Source organism: Arabidopsis thaliana, chromosome 5, assembly GCF_000001735.4.
Source record: "Arabidopsis thaliana chromosome 5, partial sequence".
Lineage (NCBI taxonomy): Eukaryota > Viridiplantae > Streptophyta > Magnoliopsida > Brassicales > Brassicaceae > Arabidopsis > Arabidopsis thaliana.
Genome location: NC_003076.8, coordinates 9721563 through 9742371, shown reverse-complemented (window position 1 = coordinate 9742371; position 20809 = coordinate 9721563). Strand labels below are relative to the sequence as shown.

Genomic DNA, 20809 nt, shown 5'->3' with positions numbered 1-20809 from the left:
CTATAAAATTCCATAAACAACATATTTTGGATAGGCGTTAATCATGTTTTCCATTTTTTTTTTAACACCTCACCAAAAACGCCTCATTTCACTAAAGTAATGTACTTTTGTTTCTCACATGTATTTTGCTTACGTCAAAATAAGGCACACTTCCCTATGTGGATAATTTACCATTTTTTTCAATAAAATTATTATTTGATCTTTTACCAACAAATGTTCATGTTGGTTATTATTGTAGACCATGAAACCTGTTGTTTTTGGCATTGCCAGAAGCAATAACCTGAATCTTTAAGTACCAATGTAGACTGGTTATGCTGTTTAAGTTCCCAGTTAAGTTCGGCTGCAACACAGAAGATGAACCAAATTCTCAAAAACTAGGCAAACGGAAAGATCTCCATCATAGTTTAAGTAACACAAGAGAATACATTGTGCCAACCTTGGTTACAGAACTTGTATGCTTTTAATTTTAGGGTAATTTGCAGGCCACACCCTTTGATCATGTTTTATTTTTAAGGACTGACAAAGTGAAAGGTGGTTTTCACGTTTTGTCTTTTCAGCTGAAATTTGATCATTTTGCCCTTGCTGCTACAGCAGAGAAACTGTTGAATGTACGGTTTAGTTAGTCAGGTTTAGTTAGGTATACTGTTCCGGTTTAATTGGAATTATTTTTGTTTCACGTTGAGGAGTACGACTGTACAGTTATAAGCTAGGTTGCATGGAAACTCGCTCTGAGGTGCGTTTCTCGTTTCCGAAACGTTTCGGAAACGGAAACTCTCCGGAAACACGAAAAACATCACGGAAACACGTTTCCTAAAAATCTAGGTTTGAAAACACGATGGAAACTTACGTTTCCAAAATAGAAACTCACGTTTCCGAAATAGACATACGACAAATTTTTTTTATTGACTTTAAAAATTTAATAACTAAAATTGAAAATATTAAAATTATTAATACATATAACTAATTTTGGAAGACTTTGAGTTTTAAGATCTTTTTTTGTTAAACCAGATTTGAAAAGAGGTTTATATTATCTTTGATAAAACTAATGAAAATGTTGGTCTAAATTAACTATTTGAACTTGAACCTTTTAATTTTTATCTTTTAGAATTTTAGTTTATTTATTTAATATTGATATTTTGGACTTGTATTATTTAAACCATTTTTTCTTTAATATAGTTTTATGTTAATGTTATATATATATATATATAATGTTATATATATATATATAATGTTATATATATATATATAATGTTATTTATATATATATATATGTATAAATGTGTATACGTTTCCAAAACGTTTCCAATCCCTAATTTTAAGAAAAAATTGTTTCCTGTTTCCGAAACGTTTCGTATCCGCGTTTCCGTTTCCGTTTCCGTTTCCATGCAACATAGGTTATAAGGGATATTTTTTCCATTAAAAACGAAATGACATCAACATTTAATGCCCAAAAAGTTTAGACGTGACTCTTGTTATAATTAATACAAAATCATTATTACATGTTATAATATTATAAAATTATTGATAATAATTGTTGAGTTAAAGATGAACCCAGGAACAAACATTAATTGCGAACAAACATTGATGCTCAAGAAGTGTTGATCTTGTTTATTTACGAAGTTTGGAGCCAAGATAAGCATTATCGTGTAAGTAATGAAGTTTTAAAGAATTTTTTTGTTATAACACACTATGATCTTCATTGTGTTCGAAATCAACTTTGTTTTCTATAGAAAAACCCTGAAATATTTTATTTTCAATTTTGTTGGTTGAAAATGATAAATGTGTAAATACTTATGTTTATAAGTGTGTATATCGAAATTCTATTTGTTTTTGTAGATATAATCATGTTTTCAGTTGCATTTACTGGGTTTCTCCTGAATTTATGATGTTGTTGGGTAATGGATATTCCCGTATTAATTATGATCGGTGAGTGGAGATGCAAAGAAGAAGAATGGAAATTTAAACTAAAGGAAGACATGTTTGGTCGCTGTGTACGTGTTAAGGAAAACATGACGTACACGGAATTTGTACGTACACTAAGCGAGGCTTTCAGTTTGAAGTCCACAGAGATCAATCCCATAATTAGTTACTGGATGCCGGGAGAGATGTTAGTGATGATAGATACTAAACGCCCTCCTGTCTACATTGACAGTCAAGTGGGGTTGAATACGTTCTTTATGATTCGTGGTAGGTATCCTTCTCTCAACTTGTTTGTCTCTTTTATTACAACCGTCAAGACACTCAAGAATAATGTCTCTAGGACTCATGGTGACGATGCTGAAAGTGACCGTGTTTCAAATGTTGATGAAAATAATGAGGCCGTATATGAGCAAGACGACGTTGAAGACGATAAAACAGATGAGGATGAAAAGGATGGGGATAACGAAGATGGTGATGGGTATGATGATTATCAGGGTGACGATGGATCTATGGGGGGAAGTACCCTCGATCCTACTATTGATGGTAGTGAAAGTAGTGGCGAAGATTATGATTACAACAAGTGGAACGATGTAATTGTAGAAGAATATGGAATAGGGAATGTTGAGGAGAACGTCATTCTCACACCAGGGGAATTCAGTCGTCTGTTGGCAGAGTGTACGTACACAAGTCAGCGTGTACCTGACGGAGATAACATTTCTCACTCGGGTGACCGTACATCAGTTGTGACTCCAAGAAGTATGTGTCAACATGGTTTGTACCAATGTACGTACACTATAGATTGGGAAGTATTTTTAAGAACAGAAAAATCATACAACAAACAATGTCTTATCTCAGCCACTGCCAATATTGGTTTAATATTGTATCAATAAATTTTTCTTAATAATTTAATGTACAAACAAAGATGTACGTATATTATTACACATGTACATACATTAATTTACCAACAAAAATGTACGTACATTATTTCACCATCTATTTTTATTTAATTATTATGTATGTATTGAGATTATTGAGATATAAGAATACGTAATAAAATAGTTTGAGTTATTAGAAATCGTCCCATATACGTTCTAATAAATAATTTTGTGTACGTACACTGTAAATTAAATATACGTACACAGAAAAAATTCGATGAAGGGTATAATTGTAATTTTCCAGTCATCTTCAACCTGTGTATCCTTTTCTGCAAACCTAATTTTGCGGCCGTCTTTATCAGTTTTCTCAAAATCTCATTTTTTTACGTTTTGATTATTATTTATAAATAAATCTTGTAAACCTAGAGTATCTTTAGTTTAAAAAGCTAAAGTGTTTGAATCTATGAGCTTTTTTTTTGCATTTTGTTTATCTCTGAAAATAAGAAATTTGTTCCTCAATTTTGGAGTTCAATAGAGAGATGTCAAAATATGAAGGAGTGGATAATGAATTTTGAACTTCTTTCTACTTCTCTCTCGAATTTCTCCGTCTCTTTCTCTTTTTCTTCTTCTTCGATTTCTTTGTTTCAGTTTTTTTTTTTTTTTTTTATTCAAAACTGAACCACATAAATTAAACCGAAATCAAGTGTTTTGTGGTTTGGTTGCTCCCATTAAGGATATTTTGGTCTGAAAGCAACTGAAAAGACAAACGATGAAAACCATATCTCACTTTGACAAACCATGAGGGGCAATTCTTGTTTCATCCACTTATGTGAAAATTTCTTTTAATTAATTTTATTCTCTGTTATATAACATCTTTGAAATTCAGATATTTTAGGATAGGGGCATCAATAAAAAACTCTGCCTTGATGCTGAAAAACAAGAGCACCAGCTTCCATTTGAATGTCGTCTACACTGAGTTTGGTGAATGTCGTCTGAGAATGAGTGCACTTGTAAATCCTCATCAAGATTATCATCTAGCCTTCTTGCAATGCTCAAATCTTCAAGAACCGGGCAAAACGAGATAAGCAACTGTATAGCTTCATCACTGGCATATACATTATTTTCTAAATGCATGAACTTGAGACAAGTAAAAAAAACTGACCCGAAGTCACACATCAAAACATGATGGACTCTTAAGTACTCAAGTGTCTAACATAAAGACTTAGGGGAATCCCCTCTAAAAATAACCCTTCACATGACACTTAGATCCAAGATGCTTAAGTAGTTAAGTTTACGCTTATCCACAATTTTACTACAGCATGACACAAGACTGGTCACTCTCATTGCTTGATCTGAGCTGGTACAAGCATGAATCCCTAGAGGAATCTAGTAACCTAACAACAAAACTCACTAAGGCATTGTAAAATGGGAATGCATTGGCGTCTAAATCAAGCCATGGGAATCAAACCATTGGACAAAACACTAGTTTTAACAACACCTTCTGTCGGAAGTTGCAACAAGAGCATCTGAATATCAAAGTGTCATGTAATTTGCATATCATATCCTCTTGTCTTGCACTACAGTTTTCGATTTCATTGCATAATCGCTTTTCTTTCAAAAAATATTTCCTCGATTGAACCCACTCACCAAATTAAACCAAAGATTTCACAGAGGCAAGCTCAATTAGTTGTATTATCTGCATTATCTGCATAAGTTATGGATATCTAACATTCAATGTCTATTGTATATGTCAATCCTCCGGATACACTTTACTTAAGCTTGTACAAACATGAATCAAAAGACCTATGATAAGCTAGGAGGCACGTGTGGTAGCTCAAACGGATTCGTTGAGGCTCGTGAATAAGCAAAGAGAAGCAGAGAAGGCACGTGAAAACAGAGCAAGAAGAAACAGATTGTTTAACCACTAGCTTGAGAGTCTAGTGAGTTGTATATAAATAGATAGAAGGTTATTGCACAAGTTATGCATGTATTGATGTGTGTGTAACAAACCATAGAGGAGAGTTAGGAGATCTCTTGAACAAATCTCCATTGTTAGGGCTTGGAAGAATTTTAATCGGAAAATCACAAGGCATTGTAATCTGGAAATTCACCATTGGCTTCTAAATCCAACAAAGCCAACTAATTGACTCAGACAAAAATTGAATTGAGAATAGCATTCATAATGATAATACTTAGGAAAAACATACAATTCAACACAAACTCTTAATCAGACAATTAAAACTCATAATCTAAACTAGAAACAGATCGAGTCAGGGACTTGATAGAAGCTTCCGCTGTCATGGTTATAGACAAAGACTGAATATTTGCTCTGATGGTTACTCAATGGTGACGTCGATAGGTCTTGCTCTGTGTTTGACACACCAGTCACCAATGGTTCTGTCCATTGTTGATGATGATGATCCTCAGGAGAAGACAATGGATTCGTTGTGGAAGAAACCGCACGGCTCTGACCTAGCTCGGTCTGGTTCTCGGGTTGGAGTAACAGAAGCTTATCTTGTAATACCCGTAGACCACTTTCTAGCGAATCCTTCATCTCTAAGACTTTCTCCGACAATTTATTGTCGTCGAGGATCTTTTTACGTAGAAACAGAGAAAGGTTTGTTCTTTTCTTGCGTCGCTCTCTCTCGTGTAGTTTGCTAAACCTCTCAGCCATGTCTCGAACCTTGGATTGATCTTCCGGCCATGTCTTGATGAGTTCTCCGTCACGACCATAATATATGACACAGACTTCGATGTCGCACAGAGTTGAAAGCTCCAAGGCTTTCTTAAACATGGTCTCTTCTCTCATAGACAAATTCGTGGTCTTTTTTGCAGTAGAAGAAGAAGAAAGAGACGATTTCTTGAAACAAGTTTGGTTTCTCACAGACAATTTGGTTTTCTTCTTCGTCGACATTGAAGAATCCATTGTTGTTGTTTACACGGTGAAAGAAAGAAGCTTTAGTTTCTTGCAAAGAGAAAATAAAGTCAGAGAATTGGGATTAGGGTTTATATTGAATTTGTTAAATTCGATTTCCATATTTATTTCATTTTTCTTCAGTAACTGTAATGAAAATCTTTTATTTATTTTTAACGGAAATCTGAATTAGATCCGATTTCCATTTTACTAATATCTAACCGTTGTACGTAATTGACAATTTCTATGTAATGAATTAAAGAAAGCAAAAAACCCTAAAATTGCCACAATCTTCCTTCACTATTCGCTATTCGCTCTCTGTCTCTCTGCTTTGAATCTACTTTACGTTTCCTTCTTCGCAGGTTTTATTTGTCTCTTTGTCATATTTCGTTTAGTCTTCTTCTAATCACAGTTATGATGAACACTTCTTCACATTTAAAGGCACAAGCTTCGTGTCCACTTGTAGAACACTTTCTCCGTCGGAAACTTTCCAAGGAAAACTTCGACAGATTCATACCGAATAGATCGGCCATGGATTTCGACTTTGCTAACTACGCTCTTACCCAAGGAAGAAAACGTAATGTCGATGAGGTAACTTCAGCATCAAGAAAAGCCTACATGACGCAATTGGCTGAGGCTATGAATCAGAATCGCACTCGGATTCTCGCTTTCAGAAACAAACCTAAAGCTCTGCTTTCTAGTAATCACTCTGATCCTCCTCACCAACAACCTATATCCGTAAAGCCTCGTAGATACATTCCTCAGAATAGTGAGAGAGTCTTGGATGCACCTGGAATTGCGGATGACTTCTACCTTAACTTGTTGGATTGGGGCAGTTCTAATGTCTTAGCCATTGCTTTGGGAGACACTGTTTACTTGTGGGATGCGTCTAGTGGTTCTACATATAAGCTTGTGACCATTGATGAAGAGGAGGGACCTGTCACAAGTATTAACTGGACGCAAGATGGTCTTGATCTGGCAATTGGTCTTGACAACAGTGAAGTCCAGCTTTGGGATTGTGTTTCCAATCGTCAAGTGAGAACACTGAGAGGTGGTCACGAGTCAAGAGTAGGATCATTGGCATGGAACAATCACATTCTAACAACTGGAGGAATGGATGGAAAGATCGTCAACAATGATGTGAGGATCAGATCATCTATTGTTGAAACTTACTTGGGTCACACAGAAGAGGTTTGTGGTCTTAAGTGGTCAGAATCTGGAAAAAAACTAGCAAGTGGTGGTAACGACAATGTAGTACACATTTGGGATCATCGTTCTGTCGCTTCCTCAAACCCAACTAGGCAATGGCTGCATAGGTTTGAGGAACATACAGCTGCAGTGAGAGCTCTTGCTTGGTGCCCTTTCCAAGCGAGTTTGCTTGCAACTGGTGGTGGTGTAGGTGATGGGAAGATTAAGTTCTGGAATACACACACTGGGGCTTGCTTGAATTCAGTAGAAACTGGCTCTCAAGTTTGTTCATTGTTATGGAGCAAAAGTGAAAGAGAGTTGCTTAGCTCACATGGGTTTACACAGAACCAGCTTACACTTTGGAAGTACCCATCTATGGTGAAAATGGCTGAACTCAATGGTCATACATCAAGAGTTCTTTTTATGGCACAGAGTCCGGATGGTTGTACCGTGGCTTCTGCAGCCGGTGACGAGACTCTCAGGCTTTGGAATGTTTTTGGAGAACCACCTAAGACCACCAAGAAAGCTGCTTCAAAAAAATATACGGATCCATTTGCTCATGTGAATCATATTAGGTGAATCTACTGTGAAGACTAACAAGGAGAAAACCATTGATAGGTAATAATGTATAGAGAAGCAATGTATTCATCTTTTTTCCTGATTCATTATTCATGAATTTTATATAGTTAATACTTAATACAAAACCAAAAATATATGTAAACTGTTGAGTCAAACAGAACTAGAGTAGGTAGTAGTAGTATATGTTTCTTTATGAGATTTTTATGTAAAACTCTGTGATGTTGATGCTTACTGAAGCTTAATTTGTTTTTGGAAGAACAACTCTTTTCGATTCAAAGATTGAATTTTTCCCCATCAAAGGCTCTGTTTTGGATTTCATTGCAGAACCAAATTCTTTGTTTTTACACATACGCTTGATGTTGTGTGTTGGTGTTTCTGGATTTGTGTGTTGCGTTTTGATGGTAGGTCTAGAAAAAAAGACATTTGCTTTTAGTTCAGTTCGAGTTTTGCGTTTTCTAGAATCCAAAACAATATTAGTTCAAAGCTAGATGAAATAATCTAGTCTCCATTTGTCATCTCTCTTATAATTGGCAAACCAATGATTTATGAAACCTTGTAGATACCCTTGTTCTAGCATGGAAATACTCAAATGCAGAACAAGTTAATTTCCTGATAACCACTGAGTTCTCTACAGTGTACCTTGCCACTTTCATTTTAGCTTTGAACTTCACGGAAGCTGCTTCTTTATATCTGCAAACTCTGAGTGATGACATCAAACAGAGGCACGGATGATGAAAGTTTTAGTTCCTCCCTTTCTGTGGTCATATCCAAATCCTGTTATAAAAACACACACACACCATAAAAACATGTATAACACATAAGAAAGAAACAAAACGTTTCTTATGTTAAACTCTTGGGTCGTGCAAGTCATCACCACCACTATGACGAGTCATTTTAGATTCTGAAGGCTCTCAAGAACTCTAGGTAGCATTTCCAGCTTAGGATAGACAAAGTGTCAATCGCAAACAGAACAAGTTGCAAAACTTCGATATTTTCATGTTATGATGATAGAACTAGTACATAGTATCTGCAGACTGCAGTTTAGGTACAAAACTGACTTTTGGGTTGATTCGGATTAATTTTCTCGACCAGAGTGGTTCACTGAAGTATAGAAGGAACAGAACTCTTTACCAGTACGTATTATACTCTTCATGATGTAATAGCATAGAAAGATATACAGTAATACCCTTTGGTTACATTTCTAATACCAGGACATGTGAATAGTATTACACTGCAGAGAAGAAATCATCTTCACATTGATTTCATGAACCTGTTAATGGATGAGAAAATTCCAGCAGCTTGACTCATTAAAGATGGCCCTTCTTCTGATTTCTCTTCTACTCCCCCATATATTATCTGCAAAAAGAAAACATTTCATCAATGAAATTGCAGCAAAACAAGCTATGGAACTAGGATTTGCACCCAATTTTTTTCATGATATAAGAATTTTTCAACTCAATTAAATCTAGTACTCAATTGACCTCAAGATCCTCTGCATCAGGTCGACCAATGAGTTCTTTAGCGAGTAGGTATCGGCCTGGTCTGTCTTTGTTATCATAGAAGACTTTCCACTTACTAGAAAAATAAATGAGGATAGAAAATGATCAGCTTGTACTCGTTAAACCGTATCTACATGGACTTAATCAAATAAGAAAAACCAAGTCTGAGTCTTACCCAGGATAACACCTGAAAACAGCACCAGCAGCCAGAGGTCTCATAGAGTAAACCGTAGTGAATGAACTAGAAGAGCCAAAATGAAAAGAACAGTTATTGATGTTACGTCAAAAACCTTGTCAAGTCTCATTAAGGATTTTGCCTTTTACCTTAGGAAGTAACGCCTTAGTTTTCTCACGTTAAACCCAACCCCGACTTCCTCGCTTATAAGACGAGGGTTCCACATAATGAGAGGCCTTGGCTTGAAAGAACACAAAGAAATGCCTTCTTAATGTTAGTACTAAAGGTTCTTAGCAAAGTTGAAATTAAAGATTTGACAGATTTAGTTACCGGGTCATCAGCAAGCCCATTAGCAATTTTCTCAACATATTCCAGCATTTGGTAATCAGGAACAACCATGACAATGATCTCATCTTCTTTCTCCACAGGTTTCCGGTCACTTAAGCTGCATCACAACAAAGAACATGACTGCATATTTCTACAGACTCTTTCGAACGAAAAACTATTAAGCTCTCAAGATGTAAGCCAACTTACCTAGCAAATCCGAACGTTGCATCTTTCCACCGGTATTTTAGCAATGCAGCAGCTCCAGCGTCTGGAAATACAGCTTTAACTCTCTGGCAACAACATTTCCAAGCGCTACGAGTCATCGACTGATAAAATGTTTCATGTAAAGGTATTATACAAACTGTTTTAGCTTACCTCACAACCTGTTTCTTTAATGAGAGTCTCCAAGAAAACACGCGAAAGGTCCCAAAGTTCAGCTTGTGCACCTTCATCGTCTAAAAACTGCAGCTGAGGAATCAAAAGCTCCACCTACAAGATTTCAGAGTCAGAATCTTAAAGCTGATACCAAATCTCATTCTTTTTCCCCACCAAAGATTACAAATTTGTATACTACTAGCCCTTACAATAGCTCTATTTCCTCCTGAGTTCACAAACGCAGCACCTGCTTCACCTGATTGCCTAACAGCTCCTTCCAAATCATTAGGCAAACAGCTGAAAAACAGTAACGATAAAAACATCTTTTTTAGCCTTATGTTCCAATAGTCACACAAAAATAACAAAGAAACTGATGAAAAGTGATCAACTTTGAATTGAATTCAATGGTTCTTCCTTCACAATGAAAACCCAATTCACAGAAAATAAAGTATAATCGAATAATAAAGAAAACAAACGGACAAAATTACTGAACTCATCATCATCTTCTTCTTCTTCTAGTTGGTCTTGAGCTTCTTCTAATGGTAGTTCCTGTGAAACAGAAGAGGAAGAAGAAACTGAAGTGTTCTGTTCAAGAGGAGAGTCACCCTGAAACTTCTCGAATTTGACACATGTTCTTAGTCTTGAATTGGTAGAAGCAGAGAAGCCACAAGAGAGAGAACCCGAGAAAAATTGTGTGGTGGAGAACGAACAACGATGGAGAAGATAGCCATGGAAACAGCTTGGTACTGAAGAATAAGCCATGAGGCAAGCCTTTGGCAAATCAATTGAAGTAGATTTTACTCAAACAACTGGAACACATGGGTGTATTTGTGAAATTATAATATTTGTGGCTCTTTATAAATAAAATAGAAGTTTAGGGGTCTTACTTAATTTGTGAAAACTTTTATCCTTCTCTCTGCTGGAAAAGAGAGGTTTGAAACTTCAAGTGAAACGAATAATAAACGAATTCGGATCCGGATTATGACGCTCCTCTTTGTGGAACGAATGGTAATAAAATATAGACGTTACAAAGCTTCTTTAGATCCAACGGCTCTTATTCTCCTAAATTCAAATTCGTCTACACTCGTTCTCAATCTCTCTCTAAATCTCTCACTCTCTCTTGGTCTCTCTCTCGCTCTCTTTGATTCAGAATTTTGGATTCAACGTTCTTTGGGTTCTCTAGGCACAAATCCGCCATGGAAAGAGGTACTATACTTTGTTTCTGTCGTCGCTCTTCTGATTCATGTTCTTACAGATTTATGGTTTTCTTGATTGATCTGTTTTTTTTTTTTAATGTTTCGCTGATCATCTTCGGTTTTTGCCAGATCAACATCAAGAAATTTGCAACGATGGTGGTTTGTTGTGTGAATCGAAGGAAGTTTCTGTCAACAATCACAATTCCGACGCTGGTAAGGGGTTTTCTCGTCGTGAATTGAAAAATTAGTGTACAAGTCGTTCGATTGTTAATTGGTAGTCTCTGATTGTGAATTGACATCTCAAACACTTATATCTCTGAGATTCCTGGTTCTTTTGGATTTGTTCTGAAGAGAATCCAATTAGGTTTTAGCATTTTGTTTTGGAATTCAGAAAGATTGGTTCACCTTCAGTTATCAACGATTTAGGTTTTGGGTCCCTAACTTATCCCATGAATCTGAAACTCTGTTAACAAGTACTTTGTTTAGTAGACTGTAGTATGTATTTTTAGATTCACTTGTGTCTTTGACTCTGATATGATGCATTACTGATTTGGCTGAAATAGTGGAAGAAAGTGAGGATACTATTACAAGTGGAAACCAAGAAGTTTCTCCTGCCAATGGACCAACACTTCCAATTTTGCAGAAAATTATCGACTGCAGTGACAAAATTAAGGTACTACTACTTTCTTTGTCATCCTCTTGAATAAACACAGTTACAATAGTTCCTTCTGAGTTCTCAGTTGCAATAGTAAGTTGAGGTTATTTCAAGATGAACTTAAATATGAATTTTCAACAGATTTGCTTTCAGTCTCTGCTAGTGTTTTATGTTCTATATCATGTCTTAGATCTTGAAGGATGAACATGCGTTGGTATCAAACCAAGTGCAAGAGATCAAGAATTGTTCCTTAGTAGAACCAGAAATTTCAAGGGCTCTCCAGCTTCTCAGTGAGTACTTTGAATCTGATTTCTTCGACAAAGATTCTCTAAATACAAAACTTGTTTGATTTGGTTAACTAATATGCCTCAACGTGTTTTAATGGAAGCTACTAAGCTTGGAGCTCTTGAAAAACAGTACTTGGAAGAGTCATCAGAGAGGAAACGATTATACAATGAAGTGATCGAACTCAAGGGAAATATCAGAGTCTTTTGCAGATGCAGACCTCTAAACCAAGCTGAAATAGCCAATGGTTGTGCTTCTGTAGCTGAGTTTGATACAACACAGGAAAACGAGCTCCAGATACTTTCATCTGATTCCTCCAAGAAGCATTTTAAATTTGACCATGTCTTTAAGCCTGACGATGGCCAAGGTAATTGAGACGCTACCTTTGCAACTTTATTTCGCTAAACCTTTGCTCTTTGAACACTACACCAACGAGTCTTCTTATCTGACTGTACCTTCTTTTGCAGAGACTGTTTTTGCACAGACAAAACCTATAGTTACTTCGGTGCTGGATGGGTATAATGTCTGCATATTTGCCTATGGCCAAACGGGAACTGGCAAGACATTTACCATGGAGGGAACACCAGAGAATAGAGGAGTGAACTATAGGACCTTAGAAGAACTATTTCGCTGTTCAGAAAGCAAAAGTCATCTCATGAAGTTTGAGCTATCAGTTAGCATGTTGGAGGTTTATAATGAGAAGATAAGGGACCTCTTGGTAGATAACTCAAACCAGCCCCCTAAAAAGTAGGTCTTCCATTATATTATTTGGTAGTAGAATAAATCGCCTTACAGTTTCTATCTTTCTTGTTAAAAAGCAAAATAACACTATGTGCTGTGTTGATAAAGGTTGGAGGTTAAGCAATCAGCAGAAGGGACGCAAGAAGTCCCAGGATTAGTCGAAGCTCAAGTTTACAATACAGATGGAGTGTGGGATCTGCTCAAGAAAGGATATGCTGTTCGATCTGTGGGTTCAACTGCTGCAAATGAGCAAAGCAGCCGCTCTCATTGGTAAGCAAACTAGAGTTTAGAAACTAAATTCATGTGAAACTAAACCTTTTCCATACTTATACCAACAAGAGATTTCCTTTTGTTCAGCTTGCTGCGAGTGACAGTGAAGGGAGAGAATTTGATAAATGGTCAGAGAACGAGAAGTCATCTTTGGTTAGTGGACTTGGCTGGCAGTGAGCGAGTAGGAAAGGTAGAAGTTGAAGGAGAAAGGCTGAAAGAATCTCAATTTATCAATAAGTCGCTTTCAGCACTCGGTGATGTTATCTCTGCCCTTGCATCCAAAACAAGCCACATTCCTTACAGGTTTTTCCCTTCTTTCTTCCCCTTTGTTAAGACATTTGCATATGAGATTTTCTGATTGATGTTGATGACACTTTTTTCCTTCCTTTTTGTCAAACTCCAGAAACTCAAAGCTGACCCATATGCTGCAAAACTCTTTGGGTAAAGTAACATTTGTCCTATTTTCTTCCGTTGTTATGGCCACATGATTCATAAGACATCTTATTTTTCATCTCCATGGTGTTTCTATTTCATTGTGACTTATACAGGTGGAGATTGCAAGACATTAATGTTTGTCCAGATTAGTCCGAGTTCTGCCGATCTAGGAGAGACCCTTTGCTCCTTGAACTTTGCAAGTAGAGTCCGAGGAATCGAAAGTGGACCTGCCCGAAAACAGGCTGATGTCTCTGAACTCCTTAAGTCAAAACAAATGGTAACTTGATTCCTCGAACTCCAGTTCATCTAAGCTTTAACATATCTTAAGGTTATTTCATTTTTTGTTGTATCCTTTGTAACAGGCCGAGAAGCTGAAACACGAGGAAAAGGAAACAAAGAAGCTGCAGGACAATGTGCAGTCACTACAGCTACGCCTCACTGCTAGAGAACACATATGCCGAGGACTTCAAGATAAGGTTAGTCCGCTTTAACTACTGGATTCAATATGTTGTCTTCTTCTAACAGTTAAAAATCAAATCATGTTTCAGGTTCGAGATCTGGAATTTCAACTAGCAGAAGAAAGAAAGACCAGAATCAAGCAGGAGTCACGAGCTCTAGCAACTGCATCATCAACAACAACAACAACATCTAGACATCTGAGAGAGACACTACCGACAATTATAGAGAAAAAACCGCCTTTGGCTCCAACAAGAATGCGAATGCCACTCAGAAGGATCACAAACTTCATGCCCCAACAACAACCATCTCAGGGTCATTCTAAGAGATTCTCAGACACAACATTCAAAGAGAATAATAACAGCAACAGAAGATCATCATCTATGGACGTGAATACACTAATGAAACCAAGAAGAAGCTCCATCGCATTCAGGCCAGCTCCTGCTCCATCAGCCATTGCTTCAAGCAATAAAACCATCATGCCCAGAAGGAGAGTCTCAATTGCAACGCTAAGACCAGAACCATCATCATTATCATCTATGGAAACTCCATCACGCCCTCCTCCTTCATTCCGTGGTGACCCGAGAAAGGCAAGATACTCTAAACTCTTCTCTCCAGACCGCAATCTGGTGACTCCGAATGCAATGAAAAGCAGCAGATTCATGAAGAGCCCTCTTGGAGGAGGAGGCAGCTCGTGGAAGCCAAGCCATCCGACAGTGATTGCATTGCAGAAGAAGGCGGTGGTGTGGAGTCCCCTTAAGTTCAAGAACAGAAGACCTTCCCTCGTAGCGATACGATCTTCTGCTTCTTCTTCTTCCGCCTCTGACTTGCTTCGGAGGGAACAATAGTGGCTTGCTTCGTGACTGGATTCTTTATTCACTGTCTTTGTGAAAGTGTTTGTTTGGTCGCCTGTTAAAACTTCAAAATAGGATTTTCTGTTGCTTTTTTTTTTATCTTTTTATCTTCAAATTGTTGTCGATTTGTTAAACTCTAAAGAGATCTTGTGCAATTAATGGTTTGTTCATTTGATGTTAAAGTGTTGCTGGTTAATTCCGAGAACAGAGCAAACGTGAGCAAGATTAACAACATCGAGGAGACAAAGTTCTATTGTTATTGAAATTCAACACAATGTCTATTGACTATGTTCTCTTTTTATCTTGTCCCTAAATGTTTGTGTTTGCTACAGATCTTCTTCCACAATTACTTCAAACAAAGCCCATTTCCATTAAACTTCTAAGAACAGTACTCAACAGTACTCTGGATCAAGTTGTAAAACCTTGAGAACGATAAACAAACTCAGTACACGAGATTTGCTATCCTCTTTCCGTGTTCATACCTTAAGAGATTGGATTGTTCATTCTCAATCTTCTCAGGCAGACGAGCTCTTTCTTGTGGCATACACACGGTATGCAGCCAGCCCAACGACCACAGCAGCAGCACCAACTGTTTACAAATCACGAGGTAGAAATTAGATAAATTGTTTACATAGCATGAGATCGAAATTTAAGTATACCCAACATGGGTCTGAAGCCGTTACAGGTTTTTCTTTGTTTGGGACAAAAATTGAGTCAAGATTCAGGATTCTAGGAAAGAAAACGTACTGGAAACGGCCATAAGAGAGCGGTTGATTAGCCTGTTGTAATGTTTGCGGCTTTTGCCTGCTTCGGTCTCTGGAATGCTCAAATGAGGATGTTGTGCTGCAGTTAAGATTTTGCGGAATAAATTGTTGAAATCCCCCAATTTGGAGCTGATTGATACCGGAGGCTCTATTCCCATATCTTGTGTCATCTGCGAAAAGATCCGTGTGCATAAATATATATGTATGGAATTATTCGAGCTATATTCATTGAGTCTGAGTTCAATAAGAACCCTACCCTGGTGGATTCTTGTATGGAAATAGGAGATGAATCAAGATCGTCTTTTGCTGAAACCATGAGGCAAGGGACCTCATACCCAGTGGCCTCACCATAATTTGCAACTTCTACAAGCAACTGGGTCGCTCTCTTCCATGACGACTCATCAGAACTGGAGAAAACAATGAACTCAATTATTACGTACAAACTACATACAGAGAGGTATATTTCAACCAATCAAACAGCAGGACATATACCTGTCATACACGAAGACAGCTATGTCACATGCAGCTAAGGATTCCTTGGATGAAAATAGCCCTTGAACTCCATCTTCTGGAATTTCCCTCATGATAAGAGTTTTCTTAGCACCCTACATTTAGAGATTTGCCACTATCAGAATAATGACCAATTACATACCGAAACTTAGAGAAAGTAGCCATGAAGCATGTTGCCCAAAAATGTACATCCAAATAACATCTTCAATCTCTCTGAACAGTTTTGTTTGAAATTTCCAAGTAAAAAAGCATGTATCCACCCATAGAGAAAACTCATCAAAGATATCTAGCTAGTTCCCATCTCAGTCCCCAAAACAACACTGAAGTTTGTCATTTTTGTTCAGTATTTTGCACGTGGAAGATTTCTTTGCAAAGACAAAATATAACCAAACTAAAATACATATATATTTATGCGCGCATACAAACATAACGATACAAATTTCATAAGTATACTGACTCACCGATTCATCGACCATATTTACTGCATAACGCTCATCAGTAGTTGATTCCTGGTTATCAGTATATGACCTAGATCATGGAGAAACAAAACTATAAACCAGATGGAGAGATCAACTGAAAAAGAGGAAAATTAAACGTCTCCTTGCTTATAAACATAGAATTATACTCTCTTCTGTGTATTTTGAAAATCCAACAAGTTGTGGTACGAGTTAACATGACAAACCTTCCAAGAAAGCAATTCAGCAATGCAGATTTTCCAGCATTATTAGGTCCAAAAACAAAGCACTGGAAAACTTTTCGTTCACATTGCTGCTTTTTGCGATCTAAACGTCTTCTCCTAGTAACACGAATGGCAGTCGATGGATCACCCGGGAATCCAATGTAAATCAAATTCTCCACACTCCGAGCCGGTTCTAATAGTGTCATCAGTGACCACTGCAAGGATAAAATTGAAAGATTAGCACACAATTAAACTTTGAATTAGTTCATGAACAAAACTTTGGCCCAGAGTAAAATCCATTCAAAATCGCAAAACGACATATAATCCAACTATAAATTGGATGTGTTACAAGAAAATAAAGAGAGAATTGTGTGAAATTTAAGTATGTCAGTCAACAAAATCAAAGAAAAATAAAATAAAGAAGGATGAGTATGTGTATAATGCATGCACAAGAATGCTTCATTATGTTGTTAAGCATGTAAAAGAGTATTGATTACCATTGACAGGAAAGCGTCAAATGATAGTCCTCCAAGGGCAGTTTTTTCCGCAGCATCTTCATAAGGAGCTTCCTTCCATGGACTGCCATTCACAATTTAGTATGGCATGGCAATATAATGGAGATTACCATAATCAAAAGTACACGTTCTTTGCCTTCTGGAGGTGTAAAAAAGGTACCTTTCAGGTGCAGTTGAAAAAAGATCCTCGATCTCTTGAGGTCTCAGATTGTTATCCTGCAAAGTGCAAATTCAGTCTGAGAAATTTATTTGTCAACTCAACACTACGCCATTTATAAGAAAAGAAACATACCTGGTCGTCATCAAACAACATATACATTCCTTTCAGGAAATCGATTGCTGCATTTGTCAACTCAAAGCTCTACAAAAACAATGAACACAAACATTAGCTGCACAATACCAAGGAAGGCAAGTTAATGTGAGCTGTAAGATAACCGTTTTCCAGTAATGTAGGCATCCAAAATTCTTATTTCTGATAAGATTACAAAATTTAATGCTCGATATACAGCTCTTTCCAGTAATAGATTATTGAAACACCAACAAATACAATAATGAAGAACAATGGATGTTATTTCTGCAAATTTACCTGATCAGGAGCTCGCTTGAATATTGCAGATGGAAGCAATTCTTCAGCAAGTCTTATATCATTATTATACCCAAACTTCCTGAGTACAGTCCACGTAGTCTCAAGCCTCCCTTTCTCAATAAAAAGTGCATGTAAAAATAGGAAGCCAGTGACTGTCAGTCCTCTTTCATTCACACCTTCTGGCAACTTTTCTTGCACAACCCTCTTAACACCTTCAATTTCAGAAGGCTGCAATGGTGCATGGAAACACTTGACCTATTGTAAAACAACTATTAGGTGCGTCATGGGGATAACATAATTAAACTTCAAGCTTCTTTTTAAAATCTGAAGGATAGGGCTAAGCCAATTCAATGACGAACAGCGAAGCACATGAAACACGAAAGAGGAAATATAAGAACCTGAAAATCATTTAACTCAGCCTCGCTAAGAGCACCATCTCTGTCATGATCACAGAGTATAAAGATACGCTTCAATGCCCTTACACACCGGGGTTTCAGTGCCTGGGAATCTTGATCAAACAGAGGTCCTGTTGGGTGAAGGACAGTCTTTTGTGCATAATAGAAAACTTCTTGTGCCTACAGGAAAGCTTGTGCATTAGGATGATAGTTTAGACCTGGAATATAATTTGTAATTACCACCGAATGCTAATTTCTGACTAGGCATTTCCAGTTCATGACTGATAAAAGTCCAAACCAATAACAACAATATCTACTTTCAGGCAAAAATTTAGCACATCTTAAGTCCTTGAAATTTCTTAGTAAGACAAGCACATGCCTAAGCTACCTCGGACCAATATTTGTGCCATGTTTGAACAAAGAAAAATATCACATATCAAGAGGAATTCAGAAGTCATGAAACCTGGAGTTGCTTCAGGGCAGAACACTCGATACAAGTCTCTATCTCCCGAAACTGCTGCATTATAGGTGACATCACTTGTTCGAGGCTGACCTGGTTATTGTCGTCTCTGAAGTCAAGCTTACATCCTGCTACGATAATAGGAATTTTTACCTGTTCAAAAACATCACAAGCCAATCTTAATAAGAAACAGCAAAGGTTTAGGTCACACCTTCTAGCATTATGACAATGATATGATCAATAGATAAGATATTGTACACCTTTTACACACAACAAGATTGACATGACCAAACTGAAAACAGAGAGATGAAAATCAAACCTCTAATCGCCGAAGCTCTGGAAGCCAGTATTCACTCAAACGTTCGAGAGTCTCAGGTCGATCACAGGCATATGTCAAAACTACTGCATCTGCGCGCTTCAATTCCTCAGCAACAATGTCCCTATCTTCTGGCCTGAACCAACGAACAAAAACATCAAAACATACTTCAAGAACCTCAACAAAGCTGGCAAAGCTTAAAATATCCTAAACCCACAAACAGTTGGCACAGTGCAATCCCAACAACAATATTGTATATAAAAGCAACACTCTTTTCTCTAAACTAGAAATTATTTTCTTTCAAAGTAGCTTTATTTAAGAGAGTAATTATCCAGCAATACAGTGAACTTATATAAGGATATATACCTCGAGGAAGTGTCGACAATGGTGACGGGTATACCATCAGGGAAGAATTCAATAGGCAACTTGTAATCAGGCAAAACAGGAGGGACATTGGGAGGGAAAGAATCAGTGGCTGCAGCAACAATCAAGCTTGATTTTCCAGTGCCCTTATCACCAACCACAACGATTCGCACAGATTTGGGAGAACCAGGACAATCAACCGCACCAGCAGCGTATCTCGCCATCTGAAACTGCAACACAATCAAACACTCAACAATTCAGAATCAAGTACAAAGATTGACGAGTCTGAGACACGATTACTGAAACTTCGCAGCATGATTTTAAAAACCCAGAAACATGAAGATCGTGAAGGATATGACGAATCCAGAACCATAGATAACAATGGAAAGAGTAACATCAACGAGAAGCAAAACTAACCTAAAGATCAAAAGATTCGATGAAAGAAACGAGAGATAAACCTGAAACCTAAAACTGGAGAAGGAGAGAAGGACGAAGATTAAAAACCCTTAGAAAACCCTAGATTCTTAGTTTGGGAGATAATGTGGCGGTGACGATTTGCCGTGAAGGAGGAGAAAAATTTGGTAAGCTGTTTTTTTTTTTTACCTTGTCTGTGTTTAGTCTAGTGGTATTTCCGTAAACACAAGCCTTGTTTCTTTTTAACATATAAGATAATTTTTTTGTACGAGGAATTTTTATTTTTAACTAGATAAAATATAAATTTATTCAAATATTTAATAATAATATTTAAATTTTAAATAGTAAATATGTCAAATAATAATCCATAATTTAATATTATACATATTTAATTTTACTATATATTTTAAATATTTATTAAATCATAATAAAGTACTTTGTTAGTCTATACATTATCTATTTTTCGTAATCTGTAGAGGACAAAAGCTCCCTACGATATATCATAACATAAAAATTACACTCGAACACGAATTTCGTGGAAACGATGTCTCATATGTATCCTCTAACAACGTCAGACTTACAACACTCAGACAAACATCAAATAAATGCAGACCAAGTGATAACGAATACGCACATACACACATGAGTAATCTGCACTATCCAGTCCCTAGACACTCCATCTTATTGATGATATTTGAATTTTAAATAGTAACTTACATACTTTTCAGTATTTAATTTATTATTTCCTTAAACCAAATTTCAATCTTACAAATTCGAATTTGCAATACAATTTAAATATCTATTTTATGATAATAAAAATAAAATTTAATTTGATTGTACAAAATTCAAATACAATTTGATTTTGCAATAGAAAACAATTTAATTCTATGCATTCCATCTTACTATTAATTTTCCATTACAGTGATAAATTAGTATATGTAAATTTGTTTTTTTTTTAAGTTTTCTTTTTCTTCTAAGAGGAAAAAAAAAGTTAAAATCTTTTTCGATACATGTCAAAATATAAGATCAATAGATTTGTCATGTGTTACGATCGTATAAGTTA

At 36.7% G+C, this 20809-nt stretch overlaps 5 protein-coding genes and 1 pseudogene across 11 annotated transcripts; 3 read left to right on the top strand and 3 right to left on the bottom strand.

The window, feature by feature from the left end:
• Positions 1–1898: 1898 nt before the first annotated feature.
• AT5G27590 lies at positions 1899–3880 on the top strand (annotated as a pseudogene; the record flags this gene model as incomplete). Its single annotated transcript has 2 exons — positions 1899–2676; positions 3696–3880.
• Positions 3881–5049: 1169 nt separating this feature from the next.
• AGL89 (AGAMOUS-like 89) lies at positions 5050–5847 on the bottom strand (the record flags this gene model as incomplete). Its single annotated transcript, NM_122640.2, has 1 exon — positions 5050–5847. Exon 1 carries the CDS (start codon positions 5719–5721, stop codon positions 5050–5052), a length of 672 nt encoding a protein of 223 aa, NP_198110.1. The 5' UTR covers positions 5722–5847.
• A 274-nt stretch (positions 5848–6121) lies between these two features.
• CDC20.5 (cell division cycle 20.2, cofactor of APC complex-like protein) lies at positions 6122–7476 on the top strand (the record flags this gene model as incomplete). Its single annotated transcript, NM_122639.2, has 1 exon — positions 6122–7476. Exon 1 carries the CDS (start codon positions 6124–6126, stop codon positions 7474–7476), a length of 1353 nt encoding a protein of 450 aa, NP_198109.2. The 5' UTR covers positions 6122–6123.
• Positions 7477–7898: 422 nt separating this feature from the next.
• Positions 7899–10860, bottom strand: AT5G27560 (DUF1995 domain protein, putative (DUF1995)). 4 transcript variants are annotated; one of them, NM_001344017.1, is made up of 11 exons: positions 10740–10816; positions 10346–10623; positions 10062–10149; positions 9853–9966; positions 9685–9767; positions 9481–9595; positions 9300–9391; positions 9151–9216; positions 8958–9051; positions 8351–8832; positions 8029–8250 (listed from the first exon to the last, which is right to left on the bottom strand). In NM_001344017.1, the coding sequence occupies exons 2-10, from the start codon at positions 10612–10614 to the stop codon at positions 8728–8730; spliced, it is 1026 nt and encodes a 341-aa protein (NP_001332627.1). In that variant the 5' UTR covers positions 10615–10623; positions 10740–10816; the 3' UTR covers positions 8029–8250; positions 8351–8727. The 4 variants fall into 4 exon arrangements, with proteins under 4 accessions (NP_001332625.1, NP_001332627.1, NP_001332626.1 ...); NM_001344015.1 differs by having other exon boundaries at positions 7899–8250; positions 8747–8832; positions 10346–10860; NM_001344016.1 differs by having other exon boundaries at positions 10346–10816.
• AT5G27550 (P-loop containing nucleoside triphosphate hydrolases superfamily protein) lies at positions 10814–14918 on the top strand (the record flags this gene model as incomplete). 2 transcript variants are annotated; one of them, NM_001344014.1, is made up of 13 exons in its annotated part: positions 10814–10860; positions 11003–11058; positions 11178–11261; positions 11612–11721; positions 11894–11993; positions 12092–12355; positions 12456–12735; positions 12838–12999; positions 13087–13302; positions 13403–13440; positions 13548–13711; positions 13797–13910; positions 13983–14918. In NM_001344014.1, exons 2-13 carry the CDS (start codon positions 11049–11051, stop codon positions 14736–14738), a joined length of 2298 nt encoding a protein of 765 aa, NP_001318663.1. In that variant the 5' UTR covers positions 10814–10860; positions 11003–11048. The 2 variants fall into 2 exon arrangements, with proteins under 2 accessions (NP_001318663.1, NP_198107.3); NM_122637.4 differs by having other exon boundaries at positions 10814–11058; positions 13983–14738.
• MIRO1 (MIRO-related GTP-ase 1) lies at positions 14918–19956 on the bottom strand. Of its 2 annotated transcripts, none has more exons than NM_001036876.2 (15): positions 19750–19956; positions 19336–19562; positions 18973–19105; positions 18657–18806; positions 18197–18373; positions 17799–18053; positions 17505–17573; positions 17373–17428; positions 17195–17276; positions 16701–16912; positions 16480–16546; positions 16001–16113; positions 15765–15915; positions 15492–15678; positions 14918–15333 (listed from the first exon to the last, which is right to left on the bottom strand). In NM_001036876.2, the coding sequence occupies exons 2-15, from the start codon at positions 19554–19556 to the stop codon at positions 15260–15262; spliced, it is 1947 nt and encodes a 648-aa protein (NP_001031953.1). In that variant the 5' UTR covers positions 19557–19562; positions 19750–19956; the 3' UTR covers positions 14918–15259. The 2 variants fall into 2 exon arrangements, with proteins under 2 accessions (NP_001031953.1, NP_198106.1); NM_122636.4 differs by having other exon boundaries at positions 19791–19956.
• Between the last annotated feature and the right edge of the window lie 853 nt (positions 19957–20809).

Coding starts and splice junctions, on each gene's coding strand:
- AT5G27560 (NM_122638.4), bottom strand. CDS start 10,614: ATGGCTTATTCTTCAGTACCAAGCTGTTTCCATGGCTATCTTCTCCAT. Junction 9,768..9,852: donor TTAAAGAAACAGGTTGTGAG/GTAAGCTAAAAC, acceptor TGTTGTTGCCAG/AGAGTTAAAGCTGTATTTCC. Junction 9,596..9,684: donor GCAACGTTCGGATTTGCTAG/GTAAGTTGGCTT, acceptor GTTGTGATGCAG/CTTAAGTGACCGGAAACCTG.
- MIRO1 (NM_001036876.2), bottom strand. CDS start 19,556: ATGGCGAGATACGCTGCTGGTGCGGTTGATTGTCCTGGTTCTCCCAAA. Junction 19,106..19,335: donor ATTGTCGACACTTCCTCGAG/GTATATATCCTT, acceptor TCGTTGGTTCAG/GCCAGAAGATAGGGACATTG. Junction 16,114..16,479: donor TAAATATGGTCGATGAATCG/GTGAGTCAGTAT, acceptor CTCTAAATGTAG/GGTGCTAAGAAAACTCTTAT.